General features: G+C 34.9%; 1 protein-coding gene across 7 annotated transcripts in view; it reads left to right on the forward strand.

Annotated features, from left to right (window-relative positions):
- Window positions 1–19,326, forward strand: part of EHMT1 (euchromatic histone lysine methyltransferase 1) — a 293,851-nt gene that overhangs the window by 243,114 nt on the left and 31,411 nt on the right. For all 7 annotated transcript variants that reach the window (XM_027849525.1, XM_027849531.1, XM_027849548.1 and 4 more), the window contains 6 exons: window positions 1,691–1,858; window positions 2,147–2,291; window positions 2,752–2,829; window positions 6,131–6,246; window positions 9,035–9,121; window positions 13,680–13,758. In XM_027849525.1, coding sequence (XP_027705326.1) covers window positions 1,691–1,858; window positions 2,147–2,291; window positions 2,752–2,829; window positions 6,131–6,246; window positions 9,035–9,121; window positions 13,680–13,758 — 673 coding nt within the window. The remainder of the gene's footprint in view (window positions 1–1,690; window positions 1,859–2,146; window positions 2,292–2,751; window positions 2,830–6,130; window positions 6,247–9,034; window positions 9,122–13,679; window positions 13,759–19,326) is intronic.

Genomic DNA, 19,326 nt, shown 5'->3' on the forward strand with positions numbered 1-19,326 from the left:
TCATAAAGAAATTTATTCTAAAACAATTCTCTGGTATGCATATAATTTTACCATTTATTAAAAAAGCAAGTTTGCATACTAATGAGATGGATATGCTTGTTCATTTTGACATAAAGAATTAAATCTTGGTGGAATATTTGATACTACAGGAGTAGACCATCTTCAACATTTTTCAGAGTTGATCATTGTTTTGATTTTGTAATTTACAATACTGAGAACACCGTTTCACATAAATATGTAGTACAAAATGGCGGAAGTATGTTTAGGGCCATTTCAGAAATTATTGGGAATTCTATTCTAATCCCAAGCCAAAATTCATGTAACAATTTTGTATGTACAATAAAAACACTGCAATTCATAACATAGAATAGTCTCGAATCTGAGCCTAGGTGTTTGTAGCAGTGTTTGTTGGCGTTGTGTGGCATGACAGCATGTGCAATGCAAAGTGCACATGTTGTGTGTTCAGAACCAGGGCTATAGTGAAGTTACATGATGCAGCACGGGCAAGCGCTGTCAGAAACATGTTGGATTCATTACATGTTTGATTTTGATTTAATTTTTGTTATTGCGCATTCAGAAACGCTTTACTGTTGCCAAATTTTTTTGTGACCCCCACATTCAGTTATGCAACCCTATGTTGGCTTAGATTATCACTACCCTTAATTATTACGGAGTTGGTATGTGTTTCTGTGTTTAGTTGGGAAAATTGTACATAAAGAGACAAATGAAAATGTCTGAGTACTTAGAAAATGGCATCTTTTCTATGGTACTATAACTAGACAGATTTTGATTTCTGGTCATTCTACACTGAATCTTAGGAGAAGGGTTCTGTTGTCTTTCCGTTTACATAGCATTAAAGTGAACAATTAACATCAACCCAGGCACCCAGTACTTTTTCTCCTTTAAGGCTGACTCAGTTTTTCTATACTTTTTGAAGAGAGTGTTGGAAAATCCCCAAATTATTCGTACTAGGAATTGTAATGCATTCTTGTCTGGTTTTATTCATAAACTTGTATAAAATTCATTGAGAAGTGATACACACATATACCCCCAACATGATACGTATATCTATATATGAGATAGGAGTAGACTTTTCTTTATAACTATGCTTGATTTAAACTTGTACTACTGTAAGTTTAAGTTACAAATAGACTATTCAGAGGAAGTTACTGTATAATGGGAGAAAACTAGTCTGGGATAAAACAATGATTACGTGTATCCTGTGCAATGCATAACTCACAAATATTTGATAATTGACTGTATAGTCTAATGGTACTCTAAAAAAAGTTAAAACATCACTTGCTATGTCTTCAGGGGCTAGAAATTGCTGTATTTCTGTTCATTCTCAATATAGGTTCACCAGTAGTAAGGATCTTAATCAAAGATTTAAAAAATAACATGCTAGCTCTAGTCCTTTACATTAAATTTTTACTTAGAATGTAGTTTATAGTAGCTTTTGAAAAAGAATGTGGGAGAAAAATGAGTTATTAGTAAATAATAGTAAAGTCGAGCCAAAATTTTCAGAATCTCTATTTAATCCTTAGGCTAGTTTTGGATAATAATACAAATGAAAGAAAATGAATTTGATTTTAGTAGTGTTAGAAGGTTTAACAAAATATTTCTCCTTTCTTGAAACATTTGTTGTTTCACTTATAATCTTCATTATTAGGGTTGGGTTTTTGTTTTGTAGCCTCTTTCTCTCTCGTGGCTCTGATGTTACCCTAAAGAACAAGGAAGGAGAAACACCACTCCAGTGTTCCAGCCTCAACTCTCAGGTCTGGGGAGCTCTTCAAATGAATAAGACTCTCCGAGAATCTTCCAATGAGAAACCTGTCCATGTAGAAAAGACGATGAGTAGGTAAGATTGACTTAGGTGTCAAGTGAGGTAGTTTCTCCATCTAACCATTGACAAACTTCTGGATAACTGAAATCAGTTCTGTGACAAATGATTCATAAATGTGACTAAAAATGAATTTGAAAATAAAGTAATATTTCTTTCAAGCTAAAATATTTAAAGATTGTAATTAGAATAATTTTTCTCAAAGTGCCACCCTGTTGCTTTATCTTGTTCTTAAGTTTTATTTTGGGGTAACTTCATTTTAAAGTACAGAAAGTTTAACTCTTTCCTTCTCATTTCCAATGACAGGGACATTGCTCGAGGCTATGAACGAATTCCCATTCCTTGTGTCAATGCTGTGGACAATGAGCCATGCCCTAGTAACTACAAGTATGTTTCACAGAATTGTGTGACGTCCCCTATGAACATTGATAGAAACATTACACATTTGCAGGTGAGTTAAGTGCTAAATCTTGTATGTCTAGCCTTTTGTTGTACATGATCAAGTTGAAGAAGGTCAAAACATACTTTGAAACAGATGTCTTTGGTGCTTCCAGTACTATTTTCTTATCTGTAGTTGATTTCACCCTTCTTCTTCACCTTCAGAAAACTATTAGTGCTCCTTTTATATATGTTAGAAATATAAAAAGACAGTAACACTATTTAGAAAGAACATAGAAAGGAACTTTACAAAATGCTGTGAATCAGCCTTTGGGATAGTTTTAAGAGCTGGAATATAAGGAAGAATATTGGTGTAAACATGGTGTGAACACAGAGGACAATATAGATTCATTATTTAATCAGGAAGAGTTGGACATAACTGAAACAATTCAACAGAAACATTTGTCTTTTAGTAAGACATGAGGTTGTGTTTTCTTTTTTAAACAGTACTGTTGTATCTTTTCTTTTTTCAGTACTGTGTGTGCATAGATGATTGCTCTTCTAGCAACTGCATGTGTGGCCAGCTCAGTATGCGGTGCTGGTATGACAAGGTGAGCATCATGTTGCCTTCTGAAACCTGTTTCTCATTTAGTTAATGTTATCACAGAAAAGTTTTTCATTTAAATTAATGGAAATAGTGAAGCATGTCTGTGATATTCAGTGCTTTAAAAAAAATTCTAAATAATGTCCTATCAAGATTTTTAAAAAGTATTATTTCTTAGAGAGCTCCCAAATCAAGCTGTAACAAAAATTTAGCCTTAATTATGACTGAATCATAGTCGAGATGCTTAGCTAAATAATTTTACTGATACCTGTTTGAATTTCTCACCCATAGGACTTAATATGTCTTAGCATGACTTCTTTTTATAACCTAGCTTTAGCCTACTTTTCCAGACTTATTGAACATCATTCTTCTTCATACTCTCATGTTTTAGTGAAACTGGACTACTTTGTTTTCTCCTCACAGAACATTTTGTTTCTCTTGTCCATGACTTTGCACAGGCTATTTACCTCTTCTATTCAACTGTTAAGGAAAGTCCATTTGACTTAATGTATGTAATAGTTGCAAACTCATCGAAGCAAACACTTTGTGCTTTCATTATACCACACATTTAATCTCAGTTTTAAAGTATTCCTATTGATTTTTAAGACTTAATTGTTTAAATAGCTGCATGGATTATACTGTTACTCCAAAAATAGCCAGAAGTGTACCAAAATATTTGTTTAAAACAGAAATCACTGATTAAGTATTAGTGTTTTCTATTAATTTTTCAAGTGCTTCAGTTAAAGTTTGGGATTCCTCTAAAATTGGTGGTGGGATGGAGAAAAACTCTGGTACATAACTGATAGTGATTTTCATCAAACTAACCTTTCGTAATTGGTAATGGATTCTCATTAACCATGCATAGGTTCTTTATGAAGATTCAGTATTTTGGAATCTTTTCTCTTAAGTGTTTAAATTGTCTACATGATTATGGTAAAAAAAGATTAGGTAACAAGTATTAATTAAGATCTACTATGTATAAAGTGCTTACAGAAGACTTTGTGCCCTTGCTCCTGTATCCTCTCAGAGTTGGTTTAAAAAACAGACTGGGGGCAGCTAGGTGGCGCAGTGAATAGAGCACTGGCCCTGGATTCAGGAGAACCTGAGGTCAAATCTGGCCTCAGACACGTAACACTTGCTAGCTTTGTGTCCTTGGGCAAGTCGCTTAACCCCATTGCCTAGCCAAAAAAACCAAAAAAACAAAACCAGAGTGGTTCATGGACTTAAGGAGGCAAAGGGGGAGATGCAAAAATATGCACACTATGAATGATGTTAGAACAATGATAAAGTAGTTCTTCAACAAACTAATATGTTATAAGTTGAAGATGAGAGCTGCAAAAAATAGTATAAAGTGAGATGTCGTAGTAGGTGTGGAATTCTAGTCGTGGTGTGATTGAAATGACAGAATGGCATTAGCTAAGGCTTCGAGATAGAAGTAAGTCAGTTCTATTTATGCTTTCATTATTTCTAGTTTGAAGTTAATACCTGCCATACACACTTAACATTTTTAGGAGGCTGAAATTTTATGTTTGTTTTTATATTTATTTGCATGTATGTGTATTGCTTTGCATACCTAAAAGTACCAATTATAATGTTGCCTCCAATTCAGGTTAAATTAGTGTAGTAGAAAGAACTTTCAACTTGGTTCCAGTAGATGCCTGGAATTGAATTCTGCTTAATAACTTTATGACAGTGAGCAAGTCAAATCAGTGTCTCTGAACCTTTTCAATCATCAGCAAAATAGAGATTATAAGTCTTACCAAATCTACCTCACAACATTGTGAAAATCAGATGAGATTAATGTTCGTAAAGTGCTTAGTAAATGTTAAGAAAGACTTTGCAGTGTAGTGGATTGAGTGTTGGGCTTGTCTTCAGAAAAATATGACTTAATATGTCCTGTCTGACATTTACTAGCAGTGCAACCATTGATCAAGTCACTTAACTTCTAATCTTTGATTTCCTTGTCTATAAATGGGGGACAGTAAGATACATAGTATCTGTATGACAAGGTTGTTATGAAGCACACAAGAGATAATATCTATAAAGCCCTCTGCAAACTTTAAAGACTCTGTAAATGTCAAGTATTCTAGCTAATAGAAATGTTTGTTTGTAATAGTATTATCTAGGAGACAGAAAAGGTATCATCTTAGCTTGAAAGAAAGAGTAAAGAAAAATAAGACTCAGATATGAGATCATTTGGTGCTAATCTTTGAATATTAGGGGCCTGAACAGTTGAGATTTGATGTAGTAGGTAGTCAGGAGCCACATTAGATTGTTATAAGCATAATAATGATGTGCTGAAATTATTGACATATGTGGATAGTAAAAAATGGAGAATCTACTTAGGGAGTCAGTTCTGGAATGTTTTTCCCAAAAGAACTAAAATGAAAAAAAGTACTCAAATTTTTTTTTAAGTGAGCATACTGTCAGATTCAATTTAAAATGTTCTGTAATTTTTTAAAAAAATAGCTAAATGTGTTTTTATTAATATATATTAGTTTCAGCTGGGTTTCCTATGCAATTTTCAAGTATTCACTAATATTAAAATAAAATGGTGTTTTAAAAGCATTTTAACCTAATTCTTCTTGAAATTAATTTTCCTGACATATACATATACATCCTTTTGAGTGAGGTGATTCAATTTAAACTTCAGTTTAATTCACCTTAGGTTTATGAGTTTCTGTTATTTGTAAATAAACTTACTAAGAATGTTTAGTGGAGTGTTTTGTGACATGATATTGCATGGCTGTCAGAAAAAGTATATGAGAACAAGGACAGAATCCTTAAGTACATTTGGAGGTAACTTTATATATAGGGTATGATTAAAATCAGGACTCTCTGCACCCTTTCCTTTGGGCAAGAATATCTGATTAGTGGCTCTTATAACAAGGTTCACAGTTGCAAAATTGCTTTTAAACTATGTGATATATAACAAAAAAGGATTTTTTAATGGCTTGAATGCCAATCTTGGACATGGTTTGGGCTTCAGCACAGACTTTGGATAAGTTATTGAACCTCTTTGAGTCTGTTAATGGGAGTTGTTGTATTTGGGATATATCACTGAGTTGTTGTGAATAAAATGCTTGATAAACTATAAATATTATGAGTTTGAGATATTTCTTTTACTTTCAATCTTATTTGCCCTGAGTATAGTGTGATTTGTATCTTCTCTCTGTTGCAGACGTAAGAAAAAAAATTTGTAGATTATTGAGCTCCCATTGAGTAATCAGTATATTAATGGTATTTCATTTAAAAAATAAAAACAGTAATACAATTGATGAATCCGAAATGCACATTTCTTCTTATAGGATGGTCGACTCCTGCCTGAATTCAACATGGCAGAACCTCCTTTGATTTTTGAGTGCAACCATGCTTGTTCTTGTTGGAGGAATTGCCGAAATAGGGTTGTGCAAAATGGGCTCAGGTAAGTTGCATATATTAGATACTAAAGAAATGCTTACTGAATGGAATTGAATTGAATTATTGGCTTGTTGCCTGGAAGAAATTTAGTCATGTCTGTCTGGTTAAATAATCAGCAAATAATTAAGAAGAAAGTATTAAATGTAATTAAAAAGAAAGTACAAGAAGTTTTCTAATAGTTACAGCTATTCAACATGGAATGGGTAGCTGCCTTGTGTTCTTAGGTGACAGGATTTTTGTCACTCAAAGTGTTCGAGCAGAATCCGAATGACCATCTGTTAGGTGTATTATAGCAGGAACTCCTGAACTGGTTGGGAAGTTAGCCTGAGTTTTCTACAAGGTCTCTTCCAACTCTGAGATTTCTTTTGTTCTAAATGGCCCTTAGATATGCTATTTTGAAATTCTGCAAGATTTGAAATATTTGGGCTCTAAAAAGGTGATGATCTATTTTTTATTTTATTATATTTATTAATTATAATAATAGAGCATTATTATAATTATATCTAAAATATAAATATATCTTGAATTTTTATTAATTTAATAAAATTTATGTAATTATTATATTATATAAAATAATATACAATGTATTACATTATTATATAATGTTATATAATATATAATATAGTGTAGAATAAAATATAAAAACAAAGAATATAAGAAAATATTTACAATATAAAATATAATTATATTATTAATAATTTCTTATTTTAAAAATTCAAATGTATTTTCATATTGTTCAGAGACTGAACTTTTTTTAGAGGAGAGTTAAAACGCTTCTCTTTTTCCTTTGTATTCAGATGTCTGTGTTTGAAAATCATTGTTTACATGTCATCCGTCATTTAGCTATTATATCTTTCTCTTAAGTTTAGCTAAACCATAGACAATAAAAGCAGATGCTTCCCATTTGCTCTGTGATGATTCTGGTGTTTATGATAGGGGACTTAGTAGAACTAACAGAATCTGGCTTGTTTGAATTCAAATTCAAATAAGCTTATTTAACACAAATATGTATTTTCAAGTCCATATTTAAACCTTGCTTTAGCTACCCAGGACTATCTCTAGTTTTTATATCATGCATAAGGGTGACTTTCAGACCTTTTAGTAACTCCTGGTTCCCATTTTATTCTTGTGAAACCAGCTTTTGATTTATTTTCTGTTCTCCCACTCTGTCATGCAATTTATCCATAAAACTAGTATGTGACTAAGCTCCCCTAGACTCTGATAACTTTATGTCCCCTTAGTACCTCTGTGTTGTAAACACAGATAAGATATTCTTAGTCAGAGTCCTATTTCCTAACACTTTGTACTCCCGAGAAGAGTCATTAGAGTTCTCATTGGTTATTGTGTGTTCATAAGTTATGAGGTTATGTTTTCTGAAACTTCAGAGGAAGATACAGTTAGACTTAATATGATTTCAGTTAACTCAGTTTGATTCTTTTCTAATTGTTGACAAATCAGTAACCCTCATGTGTGTTGTGTATGTAATAATTTTCCATTAACCCAGCTATTTGATGAACTAAACACTTTGTTACACAACCATGCCAGGTATTGGAGAACTGACTTTATGTAGCTCTTTGTCAACATAAATTTGTATTCTTGTTCATTTTTATACTTTTTTATGTATGTGTTTTAATTTTCCCATCTCATAACACCTAATATTGGGCTTTGCACAATAACATAACATAATAATAAACACACATATGCTTATTGGTGCTTGACAAAATCTCATCTACAATGAGTAATGTTTTTTAGATAGATAGAACATTTATTAAGTACTTCCATTCTAATGGGGAAAGCTAACACATAAAAGAGTATTGGAAAACAAGAGGAAGGCATTATGGCTAGAGCCTACAGGAAGTGGTATGTTGGTCTGGCTCCCAGCAAAATAAGGCAAAAAGCTCACCTATCAGAGTTGGATGAGTCCTAAATTCCCAATGGGAAAGGGATGGTTATAGAGTGGGTTCTTGATGAAAAGACTATAAGAAGTTAACAGGACCATTCTACTTCTTGGCGTCAGATTTCTTACCTTTTAGCACTGGTAATTTCCATGATACCCAATGTAGGGAGAATACCCATAAAACATGATCACTAATGATTATTGCTTACTAGATTCATTGTCTGCTTCTTCAGTCCCAGTTTTCTGGACTTACTAGGTTTGCTTGACTCCATTTTACATTATCTTTGCCCTACAGATCAAAAAAAGCAATATTATTATCACCATGCTTGAGAATAACTTGTTGATCTGCAAGGACATCAACAATCTCTTTATTTGATTTAGAGAACATTAAATATACTGCGATAATATATTTCAGTATGTTTTTGTTTAAGCATTTCAGATAATTCAGCCAAGCAAAAGTATTATGCCTTATTTAAAGCAGATCACCTGGGGATGGTCTGATTTCCTCCAGATCATACTCTTTAACCTCAAAATGATGTTTTTTTGGTTTGTTTTTTAGGTCATTGATTTCAGGATTATAGTAACATAGATTTAGAGCTGCAAGGGACTTTAATCCATCCCCCTTAAATTATAGATGAAGAAACTGAGGCTCAGGGAGGCTGTGACTTGCTGCTCGCCTAGTCAGTAAGTGGTAAAGTCAGGATTTGAAATCATGTACTTGCAGTGCCAAATACAGTGCTCATTCCACGTGATAATACATAAGAGAGAACTAACTACTTTTAGTATATACTCCACACTATGTACTGTTTCTTTGTTACCTTAGTGACCTTATAATTAGGTGTCTGAGGGGTTACCATGTATGTTGGCATAATAATACCACATTTCCTTTTCTCAGGGCTCGATTACAACTTTATCGGACACAAAATATGGGTTGGGGTGTACGGTCCATGCAAGACATTCCACTGGGGACCTTTGTCTGCGAGTAAGTAAGGTCATTGGATGACTCAGTGTTGCATTTTAAATTTCATAATTCTTTGGCACGGAATTTGTTGCTTTATGATTTCTAGGTCAGTCTCAGAAGATATCAACCCAGAATTTACATGAGTTTAATATATTTAGAATGTTCCAAATAATGGCAGAGCTTAAAACACAGAGCTGAAATAGAAACTGGTAGGGATGCCTATGAATGAACTGCTTTTCTCCCCTTGGGATTAAAGAACCCCATTCATCTTCTGATCCTCTTTCTACTCCTGCCCTCATACTAAAGGACTTTAACATGTAAACTCTCCCTCATACTTCCTAACCACCCAAGTCATCAACCATGATGACTTTACTTTACTTCCATGACCAATTCTTCAGTTCCATCTCAGCCACACACAAAGATAGTCATAACCCTTAATTTTGCCATCATCCACAAATGTACCACCTGCATTTTAAAGAATTCCAAAGTCCCTTTGTCTGGTTGTAATCTTGTTTTTCTGCGTGTCCCTCTGCCTTCCCTCATGCCCTGCTCTTCATCTACACCATGACTTCTAATCCTTCGACCCCTCGCTTCTCTCCCAGACCACCTCCCTTGCACTAGCCACCCTCTCTTTTCACCCTTTGGTGAATCGTTTCAGCTCTATACTGTCCTTTTCTGAGTTGCTCTCTACCAAGCTTCAGCCTTGAATCATTCCCACCATTCATTACCTTTACTCCTATACATGTGAATGAAGATGGAGAAAATCACCATTCTGATTGTATCCTCTACAAGTTTATGTTACACAACCTCAACTGGACCCTTACTCCTGCTAAGCAGTCCTCCTATACTTCCCTTACCTACTCACTATCTCACTCTCCACAGCAGTTCTTCTAAATCTATTCATCCCTTCCCATACCTCTCATGTCTCCTCTTCCCTCTACTCTCTCAGCTTAGAACTTTGCCTCATATTTCATAGAAAAAACTTGAGGCTATTTATTTATTTATAACCTAATATTATTAAGCTCCTTCCTCTCTTTCTGTCACTATCTTCTCCTCCCCTTATCTTCCATAATGAGATGGCCTTACTCCTTACCAAGGCTAACCTCTCCTCCTCCCCTCTCCCTCAAATGATCCCATTTCATACCATCTCCTCCAACAGATTGTCCCCTCTGTCATTTCCACTCTTATCACTTATTTTCAATTTCTCTCGGTCTACTGACTCCTTCCCTACCACCTGCAAACTTGACCATATCTCCACCATCCTAAAAAAAACCCTCATTTGATCCATCCATCCCTACTGTCATCTCACATTTCTTCTCCCCTTTGTGGCTAAACTCCTTGAAAAGGCCATCTTCAATTGGTGTCTCCACTTTCTGTCCTCTCCTTAACCCTTTAAAATCTGGCCTATGACCTTATGATTCCATTGAAACTGCTCTCTCCAGAGTTAACAGTGATCTCTTGGAAGCCAGATATAATGACCTTTTCTCAGTCCTCATTTTCCTCAGTCTCTCTATATCCTTTGACACTGCTGATCACACTTTGTTGCTTGGTAGTTTTTTCTCTAGGTTTTTTCTGTGTCACTCTTTCCTGGTTCTCCTGGTTCTGATTGGTCAGACCACTCTTTCTTATTTCCTTTGCTGGATCCTCATCCAGGTCATTCCCACTAACCCCAGGTGTCTCACAGGGTTTCTGTCCTGGGCCCTTTTCTCCCTCTATACTACTTAACTTGCTGGTCTCATCAGCTTCCATAGATCTACTAATGATTTTCAAATGTATCCATCCTAATCTCTCTGTTGCCCTCTGGTCTTGCATTTCCAACTGCCTTTCAGACATCTTGAACTGGATGGCCATTTTACATCTTAAATTCAACATGTCCAAAACTGAACTCATTATTGTTCCCCTAAATCCTCCCCTTCTGAACTTCTCTTTTACTTTTGAGGGTACCACCATCCTCTTAGTCCACTGGACTTGCAACCTAAGTATCATCCTTGACTCCTCACTATCTCCCCCCCCAACACCCCCTCAATCTATTCTGTTGCCAAGGCCTGTTGATTTCTCTTTTGCATCTCTCAAATGTGCCACCTTCTCTTCTGTGACACTGCCACTACCCTGGTTCAGGCCTTTATTACCTTACACTTGAATTATTACAATAGTCTACTGGTCCTGCTTCAAGTCTCTTCTCACGCTAATCTATTTTTTATTCAGCCACTAAAGTGATTTTCCTAAAGTGCAAATCCAACCATGTCACACCCTCCACACCTCCACTAAACTCCAGTGGCTTCCTATCACCTCAAGGATCAAATACAAAATACTCTGTTTGGCATTCAGAGTCCTCCTCCTACTTAACCAGTCTTCTTATACCTTATTCCTCATCACTTACTCTTTGTTGCAGTGACGCTAGCCTGCTTGCTGTTCTTGGAACAAGATTCTCCATATTGGGGTAGCTAGGTGGCGCGTTGGATAGAGCACCAGCCCTGAAGTCAGGAGGAGCTGGGTTCAAATCTGGCCTCAGACACATAATAATCACTAGCTGTGTGACTCTGGGCAAGTCACTTAACCTCAATTGCTTCACCACCTCCCCCCCAAAAAAAAAAGATTCTCCATATCTTGACTCTGGGCATTTTCTTTGGCTGTCCCCTGTCTCCTATGCCTGGAATGTTGTACCTTCTCAGTTTTACTTCTTGACTTCACTGGCTTCAAGTCCCAACTAAAGTCCCACCTTCTACTGGAAGCCTTTCCCAACTCCTCTTAATTCTAATAATGCCTTTTCTCTCTTAATCATTTTCTTTTTATACTCTATATGGTTTATTTGGATATATTTATTGACTTCATTTCTTCATTTGATTGTGAGCTCCTTGAGGGCAGGAACTGTCTTTTGCCTCTTTTTGTATACCTTGTGCCTGGTACATAGAAGGTGCTTAATAAATATTTATTGCCTTACATGCCAACTGAGCTCCATCAGTGTAGCACCTAGTGTTGTTTCTGCCACATTATCATTTACATTAAAATACTTGTCAGTTGACATTTTTTCTTGATGTGGCCATTGTCCAGTTGATTTGCAAAATAGCAAATCTTCTGCAACATCAACAAATGTTTCAATAACTTATCATCTATATATAATATATGGGTATATATGTATACCATTCATTTAACATACATGAATATATAATCAAATGTTAACTATCTACTTGTAATGCAAACTGGGAAGAGTTTAGTTTTTTTACTTGATTGATCACAAAGGTCTCCAGACCTATAGTTATCATCTGCAGGTTGGAACCATTCAGAGTTGTTTTATATTTTACTCACCAGGTATAATTTCAATATATCAGTAACTGCAGGTAGCACCAACATTATTCCTGTGGAATGGAGTTTTTTATCCTTGGCAATCCTGTACATAACCTATTATATTGATAATAAGGAGTTCTTTTTGTGTTTAAGGCATGATTTTTGAGAAAGTTCATTTTTTCATAATAAAAGCATTTTTTTCCTGTGGCAAAATTTTCTTATTTTGTCAACATATTCTGCATGTGTGCAGGTTGTTCCAAAACATTTAGTGCAGTTTTAAGCTTTAATAGCTCCACTAAGATTTTCTGAATACCATGTACTTTCAAGATATCATCTAAATTTATTAGATTTCCTGAGCTAATGCATTCATACAGTGTAAGTGCAATTTGTTTTTCTATCCCTTAATGTACTTAAGAATCTAATAATAAAAACTGTGGATTGTATTTTCTACATTGAGCTTCTTTGTGTTTCTTTTATTTAACCTGTCTTTTCTTACTCTTGTACTAGTTTCAACTGCTCAAATCAATTTTCTTTTTGTACTAGTTATATATATCAGTCATGAAAATTTATTAATTTACTTTTCTTAGAAATTATACAATACAAAATTTAAAAAATTAAGTTTTATTTTAGAAAATTTCAAGTGATTATAACCATTATTAAATATTCCAGTTTGTTAAAAGTTGTAGATTTCTTTAGAAATCAGTTATTATATTGTACTTGCTAAATATGAATGCCATGCCAATATATAACTGATTTTATGATATATTCCACATAATGATTATTTAACTTTGAGTTTTTTACTTCATATTCAAATGCAAGATGTACTGTGATGGCATAACTCATCTGAGCCCCTGCTGACTGGTCCTCGTGGTCTCAGAACTCACCCTTGTAAAATATGACACAAACCAACTGAAATTTGACCTAGTTTGGACATGCCATGTTAAATAAGCAAAATGCTGCATTCACTGTTGAACAAATTTGGCATGTTAGTTCACTGTTTTTTTACTTTGAGTTGAACTTTGTTTTCTTGGAAAATGGAAGATGCTTTTGTGAGGGAGTTGTACCTAAAAGTATACAAAGACTTTGACTATTGCCTCATGTTCTTCCCGAAAGGATCTCCCAATCAGGTTTGTTTAAAAAAAAAAAAAAAAAAAAAGATGCTGGCAAATGTGGTTCTAAGTATGGGAAATCATGTGCTCACCCAGTTTTAGTAATCTAACCCGTGAGTTGCTTTGATATTTATCATTAAATATGCATAGGTTTCTCATTGCCATGTTTTACTTCTATTCTATAGGTATGTTGGAGAGTTGATTTCTGATTCAGAAGCTGATGTTCGAGAAGAGGATTCCTATCTCTTTGATCTGGACAACAAGGTAGTGCTTCAGGGCAATTCAGGGATTGTCTAGGTAAAAGTTGGTCCAAAATATATACATTGTTTCTGTGTCTCCAAGATGAAGCTTTTCTCTTCATCTGGTAGATTTTTCTTTCACCCAAGACAGCCTTTAGGTATTTTTATTTTAGTTTAATTGGTGTAAAAGGAGGAAGGTATATTTCCTCATGTCTTCTCTGGCGTTCAAATTTAATGTTACATAACATTGATTTTAATTTTATTGTTCTTTTCATTTACATTACTGTAGTCATTTTACATGTTCCTGGTTTGACTTCATTCTGTATCAGTTCTTTCTTACAAGTCTGACCATATTTCCCTGAATTTTTTATATTTATTTTTTATTACACAGTAGTATTCCATTACATTTATAAACCACAGTTTGTTAAGCCATTCCCTAGTCATTTGGCATACATTTTGCTTCCAGTTTTTTGGCAGCATAAAAAGTATTCCATCTCCTGATTGATAAAAAGTGATGGGCATATTGCCCTTTTGGTTTTGTTTTTTTTGTTCTGCATTGCTTTATTTCTTCCCATGCGTCTTTGTATATTCATATTTATAATTTCTTGAAGCATAACAATATTTCATTTTATTCATGTACTGTGATTTATTTAACTTTTCTCCAGTAAATGACTACAGTAGGTTTTTGTTTTGTTTTTTTCTTTTGCTAATACAAATTGTGTAACTATTAATATTTTAGCACAAATATAGCAGTGACTCTGGAGTCAGAGAACCTGAGTTCATATTCTACCTCAGACACCTGCTGCTTTTATGATCTTGGGCAAGTTACTAAGTCTTCTTTGAGTCTCAGTTTCCTCATCTGCAAAATGACAGGTTTGGATTAGATGACTTCTGAGGTCCCTTCTGCTTATATGATCCTGTGATGTTTTTTCCTTGTTTCTAATCTCCTTAGCATATAAGCTAAGAGTAGAGTTGCAGGGCCAAAGAATATTTATTTGACTGACTTAGCAGTTTTTTATCTTTGGTTCTTATTCTTATATTTTAATATCTTTTCATTGAAACAATGTATCAATAAAATGTGTGGTGGAGAAAATGGTAGACTGGAGCTTTTGTATCCTTCAAAAGCTACATTTAAGCAAAAGGTAGCTAAAGTTTGGAGACAGTTGTTTAACAGATTAAATTCATTTGATTGTTAAGTTATAAACAGGGAACATGAAGCTTTATTCCGTAATAGAAGAAAATGTCATAAAATATGCTTTGTTTCTATACTGTGGACAGTTGAAAGAAGAGAATAGGGTGAAGGGAAGAAGTATTTAATGAGTGGGAAGATAGGAAGAGAAATTGATCTATTGAGGAAAAAAGGATGCATAATAGCTATTTAAATGTTATAAAATTAAACTTGCTCTATTGCTGTTCACTTCAGCCATAGGTTTGGTATTAGATATTATTTCCGAACTTTATATCCAGACATTTTCCTTTGAAATGTGAATCAGCTGATTAACCACTGCCCTGAGACTTGCTTGATTCATAGGATCATAAATTAAAAGCTGAAAGGCACTATATAGGTGCCTTTAGTTCAGCTCTCTAATTTTACAGATTGGTATTATCACTCTTTTTCCTTAAATCTTTAGCAAGTCTGACTATGCAACCAGATGACAGTTATTGTTTGGGTTGCAGTAGCTATGACCACAATACTAAGAGTATTATTTTCATGTACCAAATGAATAAGGCACATGGATTGAGATCTTAGCACTGAATTCACCATTAGTTTGATTTCCCTCACAATCTTAGCAGAGCAATACAAAAAATAGAATGTCTTTCCTTTCCTTCCTATAGTGAAACTGGGGAGTTGCTATGTAAAGCTTGGGATTGTTCTATAATGTTAACATTGGGTGACTATAGAGGGCTCATGGCGAGATAGTGGTTGGACCAGTTGGCAAACTCTTTGAAGCATGTCTTTCAACCTAAGTCCTAGCTACAGGTCCTTAGGACAAGTGAGAATTAGTGAGTATATCCTGATATGAAACTTAGGCAATGGCTGATTATTATTCTTTTTTTTTTCTTTTCTTTCTTTTTTTCAAGGCAATTGGGGTTAAGTGATTTGCCCAGGGTCACACAGCTAGTAAGTGGCAAGTGTTTGGTCTGAGGCCGAATTTGAATTCAGGTCCTCCTGACTTCAGGGCCGATGCTCTATCCACTGTGCCACCTAACTGCCCTTGATTATTATTCTTAATCATCTTATTTCATCTTTTCAATGATGTTCAGATAGAAGTGGTCCTGGGATAAGTCACTACTCTGCTTAGTATTTTATATTTGATCATCTGCAGACTATTGCATAAGTAGACAAAATAACTCCTTATAACTGAATAAAAGTATGAAATATATGCTTATCTTCTGTAAGCTCACCAGAAGCATCATTTGGGCAACTCCTGTAGCAGACAGGCTGATGGGAGAGGATATGTACCTCATCCTGTTTTCCACATGGTTTTGATTTTTTCTATTAGGTCTCTAATAATGTTAAATATAACATCATCATGAGTAGTGGTGCTATTTTTTTTTTATGATGCTTTAAGTTTTGCAAAGCACTTAACATACGGTATCTCATTTGGTCATCACAGCAAGCCACGTAAGATAGGTACCACAATTGTTATTCTCATTTTACAGTTGAGGAAACTGAAGCTTACAAGTTAAAGTGCTTTATCATAGAATCATAGATTTAGATCTGGGAGGATCTAGACACTATTGAGCCCAGCCCCCTCATTTTACAATTGCGCAAACTGAGGCCCACAAAGGTTGAATGAGTTGCCCCATGGTCATGCAGCTAGTAAGTGTTACAGGCAGAATTCAAAATCAGACCTTTCCTGTGTCCAAGTACAGTGTTATTTTCATATACTAGTCTCTTTACCTTGGTAGGATTCCTTAGGAGCAACCTGTCTTTCAACTTCTTGGCTGAGGGTAGCAATCACATGAGTCACATGTGACTTAGCAGCTCTGGTTAGGAAGAAGGATAAGGCCTGAGAAGCTTGGAATGTTGTATAGTATCTAAATCCACAGACATCTCTTTAAGGTACACAAAACTTTTCCCACTCACTTAAGGAGTAAATGAGTTGATTACTGAAGTGTTTTCACCATATTATGGCTTTGTTGAAAGTGATTTTTAATCATTGGCTCTTTGCAGGAGCCTAAGCTTCTAGCTCAGTTTCAAATATACTTCCTTCATCTTACTTATTTTATGTTTTTTACAAGATAATCTAGCCTCATTGTCATCTGGGGAACACTTGAGAATCCTAGGGGCAGCACATTTTCTTTTTTTTCAGGGAATGCACAAGAGGCATTATGATACAATGGATAAATCTGGGCTTGATATTAGGAGACCTGAGTCCATATTTTATGTTAGGCACTTAATAGCTACATGATTATGGGCAAATCACTGAGATTCTCAAAGTCTGAGTTTTCATGTTTATAAAATAGGGGGAATAATGCTTGCACCACCAACATTATAGGGTTATTGTGAGGAAATCTTTTTTGCAAACTTTAAGTACTCTATAAATGTCAATTATTAGCAAAACTATGCCATGTTTAAGTCTAAACTTCTGAGTTGACTATGACTTTACTGAGGGTATTAAGTTCTTGGTTTATCCTTATACAACATTAAAACATTTGTGGTCAGGTATATTGAAACAGGTTTGACTAATTTTTTTGTTTGTTTGTCTCAAGGACAGGTAAATATCTTCTCTCCTCAACCCCCCCCCCCCCCAAAAAAAAGGCTACTTGGCCTGTTTTGACTTCCTTACTTAGAGTTAGCAGATTCACCACTAAGGACAATTAGTGGTATAGAGATAACGTTTTTGTTTTTTTTTAATTAAAAGTGATTTATAGGACAACTGAACTTTTAAATTTAACTCAAAGAGGAAAAACTGGTCATTATAGAAAAGCTGAACTTTTACACTTATGAACTTAAAGACAAAGGGATGTGACTTTAAGTAGTTATATAAAATGTTGTTTGTGATACAAAATAGAATCAGTTACAAAATAGAATCAAAATCAATTTGATTTTCTCAGTAGGGTTGTATAAGGGAAGGCAGAGGGAAAAGGGTAAAGCCAATAGATTTTTGTCAGATAAGGGGCTTTCAGAATTCTTGAATATGGAGGTAGTACATTTATAGCTGATAGCAAGTACATGGCTGAACTGAGGTAGAGGAGTAGCTCATGAGAACAGAGTAGGTTGACAAGGAAGGGAGTGAAGGGAGTAAAGGAAAAGTCCAAATGAAATACTCTGTGAATAATCTCAAACAGTTAGCGACCATTGATGTTTTGATGTTATTTTAGAAGAAGGTATCCACCGGAGTGACTCTGAGATGTATTGTTGGCCATATGCTGTTTAATTGAATAAAAGCATAGATCATATGCTTTTCAGATTTTCCAGGTGACACAAAGTTGGAAGGGATAGCAAAGACACTTGATGCCAAAGTTAATTTACAGATTGGTCTGAATCTAATAACATGAACTTAGATTATAGTTTATTTGACTCTTCGTTTACACTTACCTCCTGTGCCATTACTTAATTTTACCTCCACATTGCTCACATCCATCCCTTTCTTTCCATTCATACCACAATTACCCTTATTCAGTATTCTATCACCTCTCACTTAGTGATAGTCGTGATAGTCTTCCAATTGATCCCTTCATCCAGCCTCTCACTTCTTCAGTCCCTCTTCTATATAACTGCCAGATTGATATTCCTAAAGCATGATCATGTCATTACCTTGCTCAAGAAGTTTTAGTGGCTCCCTAATGTCTCGGGTATAAAGTAGAAATCGTTGGCATTTAAAGGCCTTCACACTATGGGTCTAACCTGTATTTCCAGGTCCATCACATGCCATTTCGTCTGATGCAGTCTTTGTTCCAACAAAACTTGCCTGCTTGCTATTCCTTATACATGACATCTTGTCTCCTGCCTCTGTGGCTTTGTGCTTATTTTATCCTATCCTTGGAATGATTTTCTTCTTTACCTCTACCTTCTTAAAAAACCCTTATTTGAACTCATGATGAAAAATGCTATCTACATCCAGAGAAAGAACTATGGAGTCTGAAGGCAGATAGAAACATACAATTTTCACTTTTTTCATGGTTTTTCCCTTTTGTTCTGTTTCTTCTTTCGCAGCATGACTAATGTGGAAATACATTTAACATGATTGCACATGTATAACCTATATCACATTGCTTGCGGTCTTGAGAAGGGAGAGGGAATGAGAAAAATTTGGAACTCAAAATCTTATAAAAAATGAATTTTGAAAACTATGTTCACATGTAATTGGAAAAAAATAAAATATTTTTACAAAGACAAAACAAACTAAAATACTCCTTACTTGATCCTGCCATCCCTAGTAATTGTGCTCTCATATATCTGCTTTCTCTCCTCTCACTTTCTTCTGAGCCCTCTGAGTTCCAGCTCAGATAACGCCTTCTGCTGGAGGCCTTTTCCCATTCTCCTTTCCCTTTGAGAATACCTTCAAAATCCTTTGTTTATCTCTCCTGTGTATCTAGCTATTTAGAGATTACCTCCACCACTCAGTTGCAGGCTCTTTTAGGG

Source organism: Vombatus ursinus, unplaced genomic scaffold, assembly GCF_900497805.2.
Source record: "Vombatus ursinus unplaced genomic scaffold, bare-nosed wombat genome assembly UNPS02000580.1, whole genome shotgun sequence".
NCBI lineage: Eukaryota > Metazoa > Chordata > Mammalia > Diprotodontia > Vombatidae > Vombatus > Vombatus ursinus.